The sequence below is a fragment of the Bidens hawaiensis genome, unplaced genomic scaffold (genome assembly GCF_021521415.1).
Source record: "Bidens hawaiensis isolate Kalapana, Puna unplaced genomic scaffold, B.hawaiensis_p1.1 tig00419364_1, whole genome shotgun sequence".
Lineage (NCBI taxonomy): Eukaryota > Viridiplantae > Streptophyta > Magnoliopsida > Asterales > Asteraceae > Bidens > Bidens hawaiensis.
This window is the reverse complement of record NW_027504835.1, coordinates 360,140-375,853: the sequence shown is the minus strand read 5'-3', so window position 1 is coordinate 375,853 and position 15,714 is coordinate 360,140. Positions and strand designations below refer to the sequence as shown.

At 35.0% G+C, this 15,714-nt stretch overlaps 2 protein-coding genes and 1 pseudogene across 3 annotated transcripts; 2 read left to right on the top strand and 1 right to left on the bottom strand.

Moving 5' to 3' along the window:
* The first annotated feature begins 1,188 nt into the window (after window positions 1-1,188).
* LOC143608335 (3-oxoacyl-[acyl-carrier-protein] synthase I, chloroplastic-like) lies at window positions 1,189-3,139 on the top strand. The gene is made up of 7 exons (XM_077083391.1): window positions 1,189-1,647; window positions 1,716-2,147; window positions 2,235-2,408; window positions 2,476-2,589; window positions 2,665-2,766; window positions 2,917-2,983; window positions 3,072-3,139. Exons 1-7 carry the CDS (start codon window positions 1,189-1,191, stop codon window positions 3,137-3,139), a joined length of 1,416 nt encoding a protein of 471 aa, XP_076939506.1.
* A 951-nt stretch (window positions 3,140-4,090) lies between these two features.
* LOC143608317 (uncharacterized) lies at window positions 4,091-4,573 on the bottom strand. Its single transcript, XM_077083377.1, has one exon. The coding sequence runs from the start codon at window positions 4,571-4,573 to the stop codon at window positions 4,091-4,093; it is 483 nt and encodes a 160-aa protein (XP_076939492.1).
* Window positions 4,574-10,950: 6,377 nt separating this feature from the next.
* LOC143608316 (uncharacterized) lies at window positions 10,951-15,185 on the top strand (annotated as a pseudogene). Its single transcript, XR_013149239.1, has 5 exons — window positions 10,951-11,105; window positions 11,176-11,302; window positions 12,154-12,330; window positions 12,431-12,561; window positions 15,009-15,185. The product of XR_013149239.1 is annotated as an uncharacterized LOC143608316 (transcript).
* The last annotated feature ends 529 nt before the right edge of the window (window positions 15,186-15,714 follow it).

Sequence of the window (15,714 nt, the reverse complement as noted above, 5' to 3'; positions counted from 1 at the left end):
AAATTAACTTTGCATAAAGATACCTACATATTGTACCACTTTAGGCATAAAGCTCGTTTCCAGCAAACACCTCTCTTAGACATTAGGTGTTCCAATTAATATGGTAGTAATTATCTAGGTCTCAAAGCTTCGTTTTTAGCAGGATTGGCTTTGCTGTTCAAAAGGGGGTTGCGGCGCAGCTTGTTGCCCGTTTGCCTGCCACTTTATTGTAATCGTTTTATAGTAAATTATATAAAACTTTTAACTGTCAATGAAATAGTTTAAACTGTTACCAATAAAAGATACTGATCCAAAAGTAACATTATCGTTACATTGTGTGTTTATTCTAGTTAAAAGACCAAAATATTTAAACCTATGATGCGTTTGCGCATCATTGATTGGTTATAGTTTATTGCTTGTTCATCACAAACTTCTTGTTGTTGAACATCAACTAATTGCCCCTTCTTTATCTTCTATAATCAATAATCATATTGTGTAATATGATACAAGTATACATAATATTTCTCAGCTTTTTTTTTTCCAAGCATTAGCTATAATATGCCATGATCTAAGCACACAAAATGCTCGCTCGATGTCCTTCATCCGCCTCTTGAGCTTTTGCAAATATAATACAATTTTCACCGATTGGAGCCAAATATAAGTTTATAAACATGTCGTATTCTTGTTAAATGCCAACAAGATAATAACCATATTTGTATTTTACTCCTTCCATCTAAAAGAAGAATTGGGTGCAACTGCGCTTTCAATGACGTTGAATAATGGTAACCGTTCAAGAACATTAAATCGCTAGTTGAACCGGCAACACCAAAATATGCATGTGATCATATCCACAAATCGTATGAAGCTACTGCTTCCAAAACCATTGTTGGATGAGGATGATCACATCTCATATACTAACCTCTCCAAGCAGTTGAACAATTAAACAACTCCCAATGCATCCAGTCAAAGCTACCAAGCATTCCCGTGAAACCATGTTTAGATTCATGCGCCTCGTATAAAATTGAACTATTATATATATGACGGTTATATTGAAAAATACAATATATTTTTCTTATATATTAGATCGGTTAATATGTCGAGGGAACTCCCCCAAAGTTTTAAAGAAACTATTACATGTAAATAAAAGCACCTATTCATGGGTGTCTACGCTTGTGTATATAAACAGTTGCATCTATTGATAACACACTCATGACAAAAATGGAAACTCAAGCTCATTCCCATAACACAAATCTACTGGGCTCTCCACTACGCAAAAACACATCGTCAATGATTCTAAAACCACCACAGACCACCCCCGCACGTCGCCACACATTACATTCCAACGTTCTAACAATTTCCCCTAAACGAGAGAAAGACGCCAAAAAGCGGGTTGTTATTACGGGTATGGGAGTTGTCTCTGTGTTTGGAAATGACGTTGATACTTTCTACCTAAGACTCCTAGCAGGAGAGAGTGGAATTGGATCAATAGATCGATTCGATGTTTCAGAGTTTCCAACACGTTTCGGTGGTCAGATTAGTGACTTCGAATCAAGCGGATATATTCATCCCAAACATGACCAAAGAATGGATGATTGTCAACGGTATTGCATTGTTGCAGGGAAAAAAGCTATTGAAGATGCAGCTCTTGTTGGTCATGAACTCTCTAAGGTATACCATTCATTCCTTGTTTCGTGAGTCAAAAATTTGTGCTACGATTTAATTATGATTGTGTGCAGATCGATAAAGAGCGTGCGGGTGTGATTGTTGGAACAGGAATAGGAGGGGCAACATTACTTTCTCATGGTATTGTGAGTTATATGGAGAGTGGTTATAAAAACATTTCACCATTTCTCTCTCAATATATTCAACCATGCATGGGCCCAGCCTTTCTTGCTATGGATCTTGGTTTTATGGGACCAACGTACTCAATTTCAACTGCTTGTGCGACATCCAATTATTGCTTTTGCGCTGCCGCAAATCATATTCGAGAAGGGGTGGCTGATTTGATGATTGCTGGAGGAGCAGAAGCTTCTTTTAATCCGGTCACCTTTGGAGGTTTCGTTGCTTGTAACTCATTATCTCAAAGAAACAATGATCCCCAGACTGCTTCCAGACCCTGGGACCAAGATAGAGATGGATTCGTCATGAGCGAAGGGGCTGGTGTTTTGGTAACATCCCCAGTACCCATGTAGACCAGAACATGCAATTTGTAGTTTTATTACGTATTCATATATATCTTTGGTTTGTTTGTATAGGTGATGGAGAGTTTAGAACACGCAATGAAAAGGGAGGCACCAATAATTGCTGAATACCTAGGAGGTGCGATTAATTGTGATGCATATCATATAACTGACGCACGCCCAGATGCTTTTGGGATTACAAATTGTATTCGAAGTAGCGTATTGAATGCCGGTGTATCAATAGAGGAGGTACTTTAATCTTATGATCTAGCCAAAAATTAATGGATTATCTTCTTGAAGTTAATCTTGTTGGCAGGTAAATTACATAAATGCACATGCAACTTCTACCCCGGCTGGCGATCTTGCTGAAATAAAGGCTCTAAAGAATGTATTTAAGAACAGCACAGGAATTAAAATCAACGCCACCAAGGTATAGAACATTCGCTGCATGGTTTCTCAATACTATGAACTGCATGTTTTACAGTATTTGCTTTGTGTTTTTCAGTCAATGATCGGACACTCACTTGCTGCTTGTGGAGGTATGGAAGTCATTGCTACAATTAAAGCGATTCAAACAGGATGGTTGCACCCAACCATTAATCAGTTCGTACGTAATATTTGCATCACTTTATTTCTCCTGTATCCTACCATGATACAAACATGAGTTTTTTTAAAGGGCCCCAAGAAATAATCTGTATTATGACAAGACCGACTCGGCTCCCCTGCTCTAACCTTCGTGTTTTCATATGAATTGTAGAACCTTGATCCTGAAGTTGCATTCGACACGGTCGCCAATCATAAGCAACAACATGAGGTCAACGTTGGTGAGCTTGTTTTCATTTCAATCTCCATTTTTGGATTTTCATAATCAATTAAGTTCCGCTATTGAATTTCAACTTCTTTGGTATGTAGCAATTTCAAATTCCTTTGGTTTTGGTGGACACAATTCCATTGTAGCATTTTCTGCATTCAAACCTTGACGGTATCACAGGGATATATCTATCTTTGATCAATGGAGCAACTTGTATTTAGAAAGTCTACATGTTTTCTTTTATGGAGCATAACCTAGCTAATAAAGAAATGAAAGTCTACTTGTTTTCTTTATGCTCACGCCAAAGCCATATCATATCTAGACATGCATGGAAGTTTAGTACATAAATTATACAACTGAAAAAGCGTGTCATGTTGTATTTACAAATGTGTAAATAAATAAAGGGTTTAGCTCAACCCGAACATGGTTTTTAATTAACAACATGGGACACTTATGTTTAATTAAACGAGTTACATGAAATGACATCTTTTAATCCACTTAAGAAGAGCAAATTAAAAATGGGGTAGAAATTGTAGTTGATTTAGATTATTGGAAACAAACAAACCTAATGTTCAAAATGACATTTCAAAAATTCCATGATCCCTTCCCGAACCAAACATGAATCTTTCGATTCATTTGGTCTCACGCTCAATATAAATTCCCATATTTTGATTGTTCATGTAGTGAGTCTTTCCTCTGTTCTTTTGTCATATTCCAAAATGAAATCAAAATATCAAAAGGAATCACTAATCCAATATCAAAATATTGGTATGTAGAATAATACTACCTGCTATATCGTCAAAAGTCAATGACCCACCTCAGTCCAACAAGCCCAAAAGACCAAGACCAGATTAGTAAAATATCTAGTAAGACTATGTGTTGTCGTTGAATTTTGGCTCCGAATTCATCCAATAATATTGTGTCATTCAATGCTGATCGGGCACTCGCTAAAGACACTGCTGAAGCTGCCTGAGCCTGTTGTGGTCCAGGCGAGCGGCGAATTCAACGATTATCTAATTTATTTATTTATTAAAATTTTTCTTCTAAATTTGGAAAGCAATAATTAATAATACAATAAAATAAAAATATTAATAAATAATAATACTAGTCTTGTACAAGATCATCGGGGAAGTCTAGCACACATATGCTCAACCAACTCATGACGAAGGTTTCTGTGGACCTCGCGGTTCTTAAGATATAAGACATTTTGGAGTTTTTCATCATCGGTGATTGTCGATTCGGGTCGTAAAACGTCACCATGGTAGTATTGACAAATAGCCATACCTTGGTCCTCAAGAACCATGTTATGTAGAATTATACAAGTGTAGACGACATCCATTATTTTATCCCTTGACCAAAACTGTAGTGGCCTCGAAATCAAATGAAAATTTTTCTTTCTAACTCCAAACGCCCTTTCAATATCTTTACGTGCCGATTCTTGCTTCTTCTTCAAGTACTTCCGTTTGTCTTCCACCGGAAATGCATAAGCTTGAACAAGCGTTGACCGTTCGTTATAAATCCCATCAACCAAGCAGTATCCATGCTTGAATTGAACCCTGTTCACATAAAGATTGAGTTGGCTCAACCCCGTCAATAATTTCATCGAATATTGGTGATTGTTCGATGATAGGAGGCCGCCTCCTCAAGTATAATACTGGGCAGGGTGATCACCTCAGTGGATTTGTCCTCAACTGGCTGTAGGACACATATCCCATCCAACAGGTATACAATCGATGCTACCGAGCATTCCGGGAAAAATGTTTTTCATCATGCACCTCGTATATGCGTTGGATATCATACAAAGTTGGTTTGCGCAAATATCTTCGCGAGTTAATCGATATGATCCCTATGTATAAACATTGTTAAGTACACCCTCGGACAATATATATAAAATATAACTAAACGAAACATATATGTGTATATGTATATCTTTACAGAAAATATGAAGCGAGTCTGGCAAAAATTTTTCAGACATTTCTAGGTATTCATCCATTGCGTCTGACGAAATTCCATAAGCTAGTTGACGAATAGTAGTTGTACATTTTTGGATGGTCGTGAAACCGGGTCTACGTCTTGCATCTTCTCTTTGTTGAAAAAAAGGATACTGATCTGACAAATCTTTTGATAAACGCATGAATAGTTATCTACTTATTCGAAAACGACGCCTAAAATGTTCTTCATCATAAACGGGATCGGTGCTAAATAGTGACGTACCAAAGTTTCATTAGCTCCCACTCGATCATGAAGAAGAGGTGGTTGTCTTGTAAGTCTTTGTCGTCCTTGAAACCGTTTCAGCCAGCTTAACTCTTATTCTCCCGGCTTCAAAAATAAGGTCGTGTTCCTCCGAACAGTCGGACTAAGAAAAGGATTTCCATTGCATTTTTGGTTTGTAATTGGGCGTATTGGAGAGAATGAGAAGAATAGGTGGTTATTTTTTTGTAGGTTTTTTAGTGTGTGACGGATGATGTTTATATAGTTAATTATAGAAATAAATAAATAAATAAATAAAGGAAAGGTCCAACGGTTAAGGGCAATTCCCAAAACATTCATCATCCAACGGTAACTTTAGCCCAAGCCAGTGGGCTCGCGGCGGCTCACTCGCGACACCTTGTTACGGTGTTTGTGAGTGAGGTGCCATCAGGTTTCATCTTCTTTTTAAAGATCCATCGATATCCTAGTGGTTTACATCCTTGAGGAAGATCCACTAGTTCCCATGTTTGATTTTGTAAGATAGAATCTATCTCACATTTGATGGCCTCCCTCCACTGAGGTCCTTATGCGGAATTCACTGCTTGTTGGTACGTTTGAGGTTCCTCTTCTACCATGTAGGTAAGGAAATCAGGGCCGGAGGATTTTTCAGTCCTTTGCCGTTTACTCTTTCTGATTTCAACCTCTTCTGTCTCAGATTGTTCCCTAGGTTCATCTCTTGTACCATCGCTCTCTGGAATAGTTTCCTCAACTGGTCTAGAATAGCTCGATTTTCCTTTTCTCAAACATGGGAACATTGTTCAAACCATGATGCATCCTTTGATTCTATTATGGTGCCATTTTTTATTCTAGGGTTCTTGGAATCATGCACAAGAAATCGAAATGCACCACCAGGACGGGTATATCCTATAAATACACAATCCACGGTTTTGGGTCCTATTAGTGAGCATTTCGGTGGAGTCACCACTACCTTGGCTAGGCACCCCCACACTCGCAAGTATTATATGATGGTTTATTTCCTGTTCATAATTCATATGGTGTTATATCTTTCTTCTTATTGGGTATCATGTTCAAGACATAATTCGTTGATAAGATTGCTTCCCACCCACATGTCTAGGCTTACCCCGAACTTATCATCATGACATTCATCATTTCTTTCAAAGTTCGGTTTTTACGTTCTGCTATGCCATTTGATTGAGGCGAGTAAGGAGGCGTGATTTCATGTATGATTCCTTCTTTTTCAAACAAGTCAACAAAAGGTGAAACATATTCACATCCTCGGTCACTCCTTACTCTTTTGATTTTCCGATTTAGTTGATTCTCAACTTCGGCTTTAAATAAGATAAACTTATCAATAGCCCCGTCCTTACTCTTAAGTAAGTAAACATAACAATACCTTGTACTATCATCAATGAACGTGATGAAGTACTTGCTCCCACCACGAGTTGGAATTGCTTTTAGATTACAAACATCAGTGTGAATCATCTCAATGGGTTCGGTGAATTGTTCAATCTTTTTGGATGACAATCTCATTTGTTTTGCTTCGGCACAAGTTTCACATTCATTATTTGAGTCGGTATCGAATGTTGGTATACAATTAAGTTTAATCAAACGCCGAATGTAATTAAAATTAACATGACCTAGTCTACCATGCCAAACATTAGAAGACCCAAGCATATAAGCAGAACTAGTAGTGTTTGCATTCATTCCATTAAATACAATTACATTCAACCTGAACATACCATTGAGGGCATAGCCCTTACCAACATACAAACCATTTTTTTGTCAACACGACCTTATCATACTCAATCACCATTTTGAAACCAAACTTGTTCAACTGCCACCCCGACACAAGATTCTTACGAATTTCGGGAACATACAACACATTTGACAAAGTGAGTTCCTTTCCCGAAGTCATCTTCAAAACCACATTCCCCTCACATTTGACTTCGGCCGTAGCGGAGTTTCCCATAAATACCTTTTCTCCATTAGTCACCTCCTTGAAAGTGCTAAAAATACATTTGTCAAAGCACACATGACGGGCAGCCCCCGTATCGACCCACCAATCTTTATTATTTTTCCTAACGAAGTTAACTTCGGTTGTCACACCCCGACCAAAGGCGGCAGAACATGCCGGGGTGCAACCGATTGCCCAAATACACAAGACACTATTTAAAGTGACAATATTTAATCAACTCATTTTATTTCATAAATCAATAAACCACACATCTCGTTCATACAAACAAATTTGAATACAAGTAGCAATTATATTGTTCGTTTTACTAATACCCTAATAGTCTTGGTAACATTTTTCATCAAGTCCTCGAGTCAACAAAAGTCAAACCTGTAACATTTCATAAAATAAAGTTTGTCAACACAAAGGTTGGTGAGCAATTCATAAGTTTGAGCATATAAGTATATAGTAAGAAAAAACCACAAAACTTGTATACAAAACAATAGATAAAAGGAACAACTTGGATAAATGGATATCGCTAATAGAATTACGTTAGCGACACCTAGCTATAAGGGGATGCCAAATAGTCTAGAATTTTATAGTTATCGTTAATTGCATTACGTTAACGACACCTTTCCATGAGGGGTTGCCAAATGGTCTAGGATTTATAGTTCCACCATCCAAAAACGATAAACACATAAGCATGTAAGCATAGAACACCAAATCGAGCAATTATTTAAGTAAAGTATACAATCATGTTTGTGGGTTTAAGATTCAAGTAAATAAAGCATTTAGTTTGATAAGTATGAAATGTCACCCCAAAACGAAAGATGGAAAATGGGGTATGAAAATACTCACCTCGATTGACGAATCGAGAACTAATAAGTGATCGAAATATAGAAAGCTTGCGAATGAAACGAACAAATCCGACTTGAAAGCTAATTGAAAACGAATAAATAATATATTAATGAACTTGAACTTTAGTTGAAACTACATTTGAAACAATAAACGAGAAGCTTCGGTTTTTAAATGGGTTGAAGCATAATATAACATTAAGTTTAACAATACAAATATTAATGATGATAATAACAATAGTATCATTATTAATAATACTAGTATAGTATAATAATATTAACAATAATTATTATTAATAATACTAATATAGTATAATACTAATATTAATAGTTATAGAATAAAAGTCTTAGTATTAGTTAAAGTGTTATTGATAAAAATAATAATAATAATAATAATAAATAATATTGATAGTAATAATGATATCATACTCGATGTTGGTTCGATTTCTAAACGAGTTCACAAAATAAATATAATAATATTATTGTTAATGATTAATGATAAAAAAAATATGATTTTAATAAATAATAATAATACGATCTTTAATTAATAATAATAACAACTTTAATATTTATAATAGTAATGATAATAATAATAATAAATAAACATAATAGTAAGTTAAACATAATAATACTAACAATAATTTTTATGTAGTGATATTAGTACTAATAGTAACAATAATTTGTTTAGTATAAAAAATTAATACCAAAACCGGTCTAGGATGAGACTCGAACCCGTGACCTCTAGTTCAACAACTAACGTACAAACCAACTGATCCAAGACAATAATTGTTAATTAAACCCATATGAAATTTGTATATCCATTACCCGGCTGTTTATGTAGTCGCCGGAGATGAAGGCTGCCGGAGACGTGCCGGAAAAACGAACCAGAAAGAGAGTGAGAGAGAGAGAGAGACGGAGAGAGAGTGAAGGAGAGAGAGAAAGAGAGAGAGAGACGGAGGGAGAGAGAAAGAGAGATAGAAGGAGAGAGATAAAGAGAGATAGACGGAGAGAGATAAAAAGGGAGAGAGAGAGTACAGAGAGAGAGAGAGCTGAGGGAGCTCGCCGAAAACGCGACCGGGGAGAGGGAAAGGGGCTCGCCGGAGTTAGGGGGCTCGCCGGAAACACGAGGAAGGGAAGGAGGGGTGGCTGGGTGATGGGGTTACCGGAGGAAGGGGGATACAGCCGGAGATGAAGATCGGGGAGACGGGGTGGCCGGCGCCGGACGGCCAAGAGGAAGAAAAGGGGCGGGTGGGATGTTTATGGTTAGGGTTAGGGTTTTTTTTTGTTGTATATATATGTATTATATATTTTCAAAAACAACCCCTTAAGTTTCAATCCAAGTTTAATACGAGTTTAAAAGGTTTTTAAAACTTATAACGACTTTACGAAAATCAATTTGGACCCTTTATGTTTTTTCTTAACGACACTATAATATGACAAACATCGATTTATTGATGATCGAGGTCTATAATAATATTATATAATAATTAAATAAGGTTCTAAAAATGTTGAGTCGGTTTACAAAATAAAAGTTTACAAAACGAATACAACTCGAGACTCGAATTTGACAAATGTCACATCGGTGACCATAATCGAGAAGTCCGTGACCACAGCAACAAGGTTCTCAACCTCTCGAACCATGTTCACTTGTCGAGCATTTTCTTTCTTTGGAAGCTTGCATTCATTGGCCCTATGGCCTTGCTTTCCACAATTATAACATGTTCTTTTGAACTTCTTTTTCTACCCAACTCCCCCCTTAGGACCAAGGTTAAATATTTTCCCATGATTCTTCTTTCCACCATTTTTATTACCCTTTGAAGATTGGCCATGTTCAACAACATTGGCCTTTGTTGTTCTGGGACCGTCAATTATTTTTAGTGCAATCTTGTTATCTTCTTTAATACGAAGACGAACAACAAGATCTTCAATGGTCATCTCCTTTTGCTTATGCTTGAGATAATTCTTGAATTGACCCAACTTGGTGGTAGTTTTTCAATAATACAAGCAACTTGGAATGTCTCGCTAAGCGACATTCCTTCCGATGAATATCATGAAGAATAACTTGCAACTCTTGAACTTGGCTCATGACAGTTTTAAAGTCTATCATTTTAAAGTCCAAGAACTTAGCCACCACGAATTTCTTAGTACCGGCATCTTCCATTTTGTATTTGCGGTCCAAAGACTCCCAAAATAAAATTCTTTGGCAGTCTTGGCCTTACAGTACACGTTATAGAGTGCATCCACCATGCTATTCAAAACATAATTCCGGCACAAGAAATCCGAATGATTACAATCCTGAACTGCGCTCAATAATTGCGCATCCATTGCCCCTTCATCAACTTGGGGAACGGTTTTAGTCAAGAACCTCGAGAGGTTCAAAGTGGTCAGATAAAAGAACTGTTTGAAATTCACACCGGTGAACTTTTCCGGTTTCTCAGCATGAGACGTGACTACAGTAGGCAGCGGAGCAACCAAACTGGTGACAACAACAGCGAAAGTCACGATTGCAGAGATGGCAGTAGTCATAGGTTGAGATTCCATTCTGAAATGAAATCACAAGAATAATAAGTAATCTGTTTAAGTTTGTTAGACCTCCTGTATAATAAAATCCGAAATAAGAAAAGAAATAAACAAGAAACGGTGAATCGGGCTTGTGTTTGACACAATTCCCTTAAACAGATTCGCGATCTGATCATTATCATAACGCAGGACCGGGTTTTTGGAGCTGCATTCATATCCGTGCAACGTGCGGGCACGGACGAGTTGAATTTCTAGTCTAGAAACCCAAATTTGCACAACCCCCTGTGCGCGGGTAGGACTTGTGGTAAAACATATCATAAAAATTTAAATTAGTGGTGAATGCTCTACTTTATATTCCACTCTTTATTTTGTTCCCAATCCGATGTGGGACAACTTTCACCACTTCCTTATTAAGACTTCATTCACACACTTTAAAACTTCCAAAATGATGCAGTTGAAGCTCTTGCAAGTGGATCAATGGGGAAACTTCATGGGTGTGTTTTGATATCTGGCCACAGGGAGCATTGCTTATGGTTGTTCTGAAGATGAAAGGATGCGCGTGCAGCTGGTGGTGGACCTGTGTTGGGTGATTGGGGCAGGTAATTAAAATGGTATTTGATTGATGATAATAAATGTTTGATTGAATGATATATATATATGTGTGTGCAGTGGTTATGGGATTGCTGCTCAGGCTTTGACTGCTGTTGTGAGAGCTCATGATGATCGGGGCCCACAAACGATGCTTACAGATTCCATTTTGAAACATTTGTGTCTTCTACCCAGATGAACTCATTGGGTATCTGTTTTATGAATCTCATCTGCTTATCTACTTATTCTAGATAATGGTTTTATAGAAAGATTATGGAGTATATAAATCATATTGATATAGAAATATTTAGTTTTTACCAATATATTTTCAGTTTGTATCCATGTTTCTTATGCTGGTGTATTCTTGTTTATTAAATGAAATGGCTTAAGGATGGCAAGATGGGTTGGTGACTGAATGAATTGAACATGAAACGTTTGGTGGGAAGTTTGTTTAAGTCCATTCGTCTAGTAAATGAACGAACATGAACAAGTAATGTTCGACTAATTAAAATAACATACACCAACAAAGGTCGCGTTCGTTCAATTGTGTTCGTTTATGTTTGTTCATTTACATTCCCCTTCGTTCGTTTACATTTGTTCATTATTGGTTTTAAATACTTATAATTATATTTGGTTCATTTTCATTTTTTCTCCTTAAATATTTATACTACTAACTGAAAACCCTTAAATGTTCATTTGTGTTTGTTTATAACATTAACGAATGGACATGAACAAATTCATTATCATAACAGATTAGAATGATATTTTGTTCAGTTATGTGTTCATAGTCTCATTCTGGTCAGTTTGGCTCATTTACGTCCCTAGTAATGAGTCAAAATGGGAAGGGTTGGGTTGAGTTGTAACCAATCGCTTCTTCTTGTGCAATTCGTATGCGATAGTAGTGGGTTACATATGATTAAAAAACTACATTCTTACAGTAATAATCCAACTTAATGAACAGACTGATTTAGGAAGTTGTATGCATTAAAAGTAAAATCAACCCATTCATAAACAACATTTTTACAAGTGGTTTTTGTCTTCTTTCTTATTGGGCTCAAGGTGGACCTATGCAGATCCATCAGGGGCCCGTATTGCAGAACTGGTTCCCAAAGTGGTCTCGTCACTCGTGTGCGGTAGCCGGTGATGAAGTTGCAAACAAGATATTAAATGATGCTGTTGTGGAATTGGCTTTAACTGTCAAAGCAGTTGTGCAGAGACTAGGTTTGTGTGGAAAAGGTGCAACCTTTTCCAATACGTACAAATTCAACATAACTGTTTGTTTTAATCATTAATGGAACACAAGGGTTTTTAACAACAAATTGATAATTGACTGCAGATAGTCGTGGTCAATTTCCAGTTGTGTTGGTTGGTGGTGTTCTAGTTGTTAACGAAAGCTGGGATATTGGTTCAAAGGTTGTTGACTGTCTTATGAAGACCTACCCTGGTGCTTTCCTGGTTCGACCGAAGGTCAGTTATCGAAAACTATTACCTTTTAGGTGTTTAACTGCTTGATTTTTATACAAGGTGACAATTTCAAATTATTTACTTGTATATGGGTCGATTTGGCCATTTGGGCTGTGTTTTGTTTTTTGATAACGGGTCAAGTTAAATGATTTAACTTAAAAGGTAGCGTGTAAAAGTTACCCAAAGTGTATAGGTCTGGTAATAGCAATAAATATCTATAGTATATAATAAATAAAGGTTGTTAATGTCACATGATATCACATAAGATAACTTCTTGCAAAATTTTTCCACCTCTCACTCTTATTAAATACATTTTTCTTTTTATTAATAGTTTTATATATAACTTTTTTTTCTTCTTAATCAATTATTTTCTCTTTTTAATAATTATTTTTTAATTTAAAATTTTAATATAAACATAGATATATTATTTAGTTTTATATAAATATGTTGTATTAGTCATTAATATTAAACTTTTATAAGTAAAAAATTTTCACGTTGATTTAGATAAAATAATTAATTTCAAATAAAGAAGTTTTAACTTTATGTTTGTTTTGCAATTAAGATTAATAAAAGCTAAAGTCAATCACTATAGATGGTTTGATTTGTTTTTGAGACAACATGTTTTAACGCATGGTAAGTGATGTGTTTTATTATCTAAAGTTGATATAAAACAAAATGAAATACTAATTTTGATATGTAGGTTAAAATTACAAATATTGTATACAAAAAAAAATATTTAGAGATTTATGAATTTTCAACAACTTTTTATTTCCGTATTATGTAATATGTAATTTATTTTACCATATATTATTTCTTTATATCATTTAAACATATTTACATTGTGTTATTATCTAAACAAATTTATTTATTCTAACTCGTGTTCTGCACGAGTCTTAATGCCATATGTCATTACACATAAGTGATCCTTACAAAATTTTCCCATTTCTCACATGTTAAATATATATTTATTTTTCTTATTAATAGTTTTATATTTTGTTCATTTTTTTCTTTTCAATCTATTATCATTATTATTATTGAGTGAACTACGGTTTTCATCCCTATGGTTTGTCGAAATATGCGGTTTAGTTCAATAGTTTTCCTTCGTCTCTCTCATATTAACTATGTTGATCTTTACAAAATTTTCCCTCATCTCTCTCGTATTAACTACATTTCTCTTTTTTATATTTCATTTTAAATTTTTAATAATTCCATCCATATTTAAAAGAATTAATACCATCATAAATATGTTAATTTGTTTAATATAAAATGTAATATTAGATTTTATAAGTAACCAATACGAAACGGGTTGGTTCTTTAACCGATTAAAGTATCAAATATTTTTCATGTCAAAACGGTTTAAGATTAGAATGAGTTTTAGTCCACGAGTTGGTTTAAAAAAGTTGTCATTTACAACTAAGTTTTGATATAGAAAATAACAAAGAAATAATTTATGATTTATGAATATTCTAACAACTTATTTCCAAATTGCGTAATGTGTAATTTTTTTTACTGTATAATATATCTTATATATGTGATACATTTTTTTGTATTTCACGTTATGTTATTATTTAGGGCATGTTTGGGATTGAGTTTGAAAAATGCTTATTGGCTTATGTGCTTTTTCAAAAAAGTCATTTTGAAAAGCTATGATTTGAGGCTTTTGGAAAACTGTTTTTTAACTCTTTTAAAAAGTTAAAATAAGAAAGTTTTTTGTGATTGCCAAACACATTTAAACTTTTTGGCATTTTGAAAACACCAATAAGCCAATAAGCATTTTTTAAACTCAATCCCAAACATGCTCTTAAAAAATTGCTTATTTTAACCCGTGTGCTACACGGGTAACTAACCTAGTTTATAATAATAAATATTGCTCACGGTCGTAACTCAACTCGGTATGCAATTTTTACCACTTCTAATTATTGCTCACTTATCTTGAAAGCTATGGGTGTGAAATATTTTGAAACTGTAAGATTTGCTTATTTTGTTCATTTATTGGGTAAGGGACCAAGATATCATATCGGTCAATTGTTTGAACTTAACAAATAATTAATGCATTACTATTACCTACACTTTCCAAAACTCTTATCATGAAAAAAAGAACTAAAATCTAATTTAATCTAAAGAATACATAAAGACCTCAGAAAAGTTATTTTATGTAATTAACTAGAAGGCTAAAATCGTCTTTTTGTAAAATTTAACAGAATTGTTAACAAAATTTGGTGTAGAACCTAAACATGTTACAAACTGAAAACCATAAATACCAAACCTGTTACTTCTCAAAATTAGACTCCAAACCTGTTATTTTTTGTCAAACCGCAAGGACCGTTAGTGTAATTTTCTTTTTCACACAAAGCATTTTAGGAGGTCATAAGCATTCGAACACACTTGGGCTGCATTTGACCTGTTGGAAGGAAAATAAGTTAATTAATATGTGTTTGTTGTTGTTCCAGGTGGAACCTGCAGTTGGGGCAGCTTTGCTAGCATGCAATTTGTTGATGAAGGAAAAAGGAGAGGAATGAGAGCTTTTCTTGTAGATGACCATCACCATTCACTTCAACTAACTCATGACATCAAACTATACATACATGATACATGCATATATCCTAAAATTTAGTATGTTTTTGCTGTTTGTCACCTGCCTAGTTTTGTTAACACTTTTTGAAGGTAACTGAGAGCAGTACCTTTTTAGCGTTTGATTATTGAGGTGTTCATGTTCCATTGGCTGGTTTTGAAAAAAATATGGGTCCAACGGCAAAGAGGTATGACATCTAACCAAAAAATATGTAATCAATGTTTCAACACAATTACATGACCACTAGCTTTGCCTAGTGGCAGAGAGGTATGACATCTAATCAAAAAGTTGTGGGTTCTAGTCTTATAGAAAAGGTTTTTACACAACTCAAATCAATAACCAAGTAAGCCCACGTAAAATTAAACTGTTTAAACCCAACAAAATGTTTCTTTTACTTAATGGTCAAACAAAATTTCGCCCATGGCCCAAACAAAATTTCGTCTTCTCGGAGCTGGCCATTTGAGTTATACTTTTCTAGTTCATATTATTTGCAAGAGAGTTATCATACCTAACATATAAATGAACCATTGATAATCTATGAATAATAATTAAGTATTTTAGGGATCTTAAAAAAGTTGTCCGAA

Bases quoted from the DNA above. Each gene is read 5' to 3' on its own strand.
- LOC143608335 (XM_077083391.1), top strand. From the start codon at position 1,189: ATGACAAAAATGGAAACTCAAGCTCATTCCCATAACACAAATCTACTG. The intron at 1,648-1,715 runs GTATACCATTCA...GATTGTGTGCAG, and splicing joins TTGGTCATGAACTCTCTAAG to ATCGATAAAGAGCGTGCGGG. The intron at 2,590-2,664 runs GTATAGAACATT...TGTGTTTTTCAG, and splicing joins TTAAAATCAACGCCACCAAG to TCAATGATCGGACACTCACT.
- LOC143608317 (XM_077083377.1), bottom strand. From the start codon at position 4,573: ATGAAATTATTGACGGGGTTGAGCCAACTCAATCTTTATGTGAACAGG.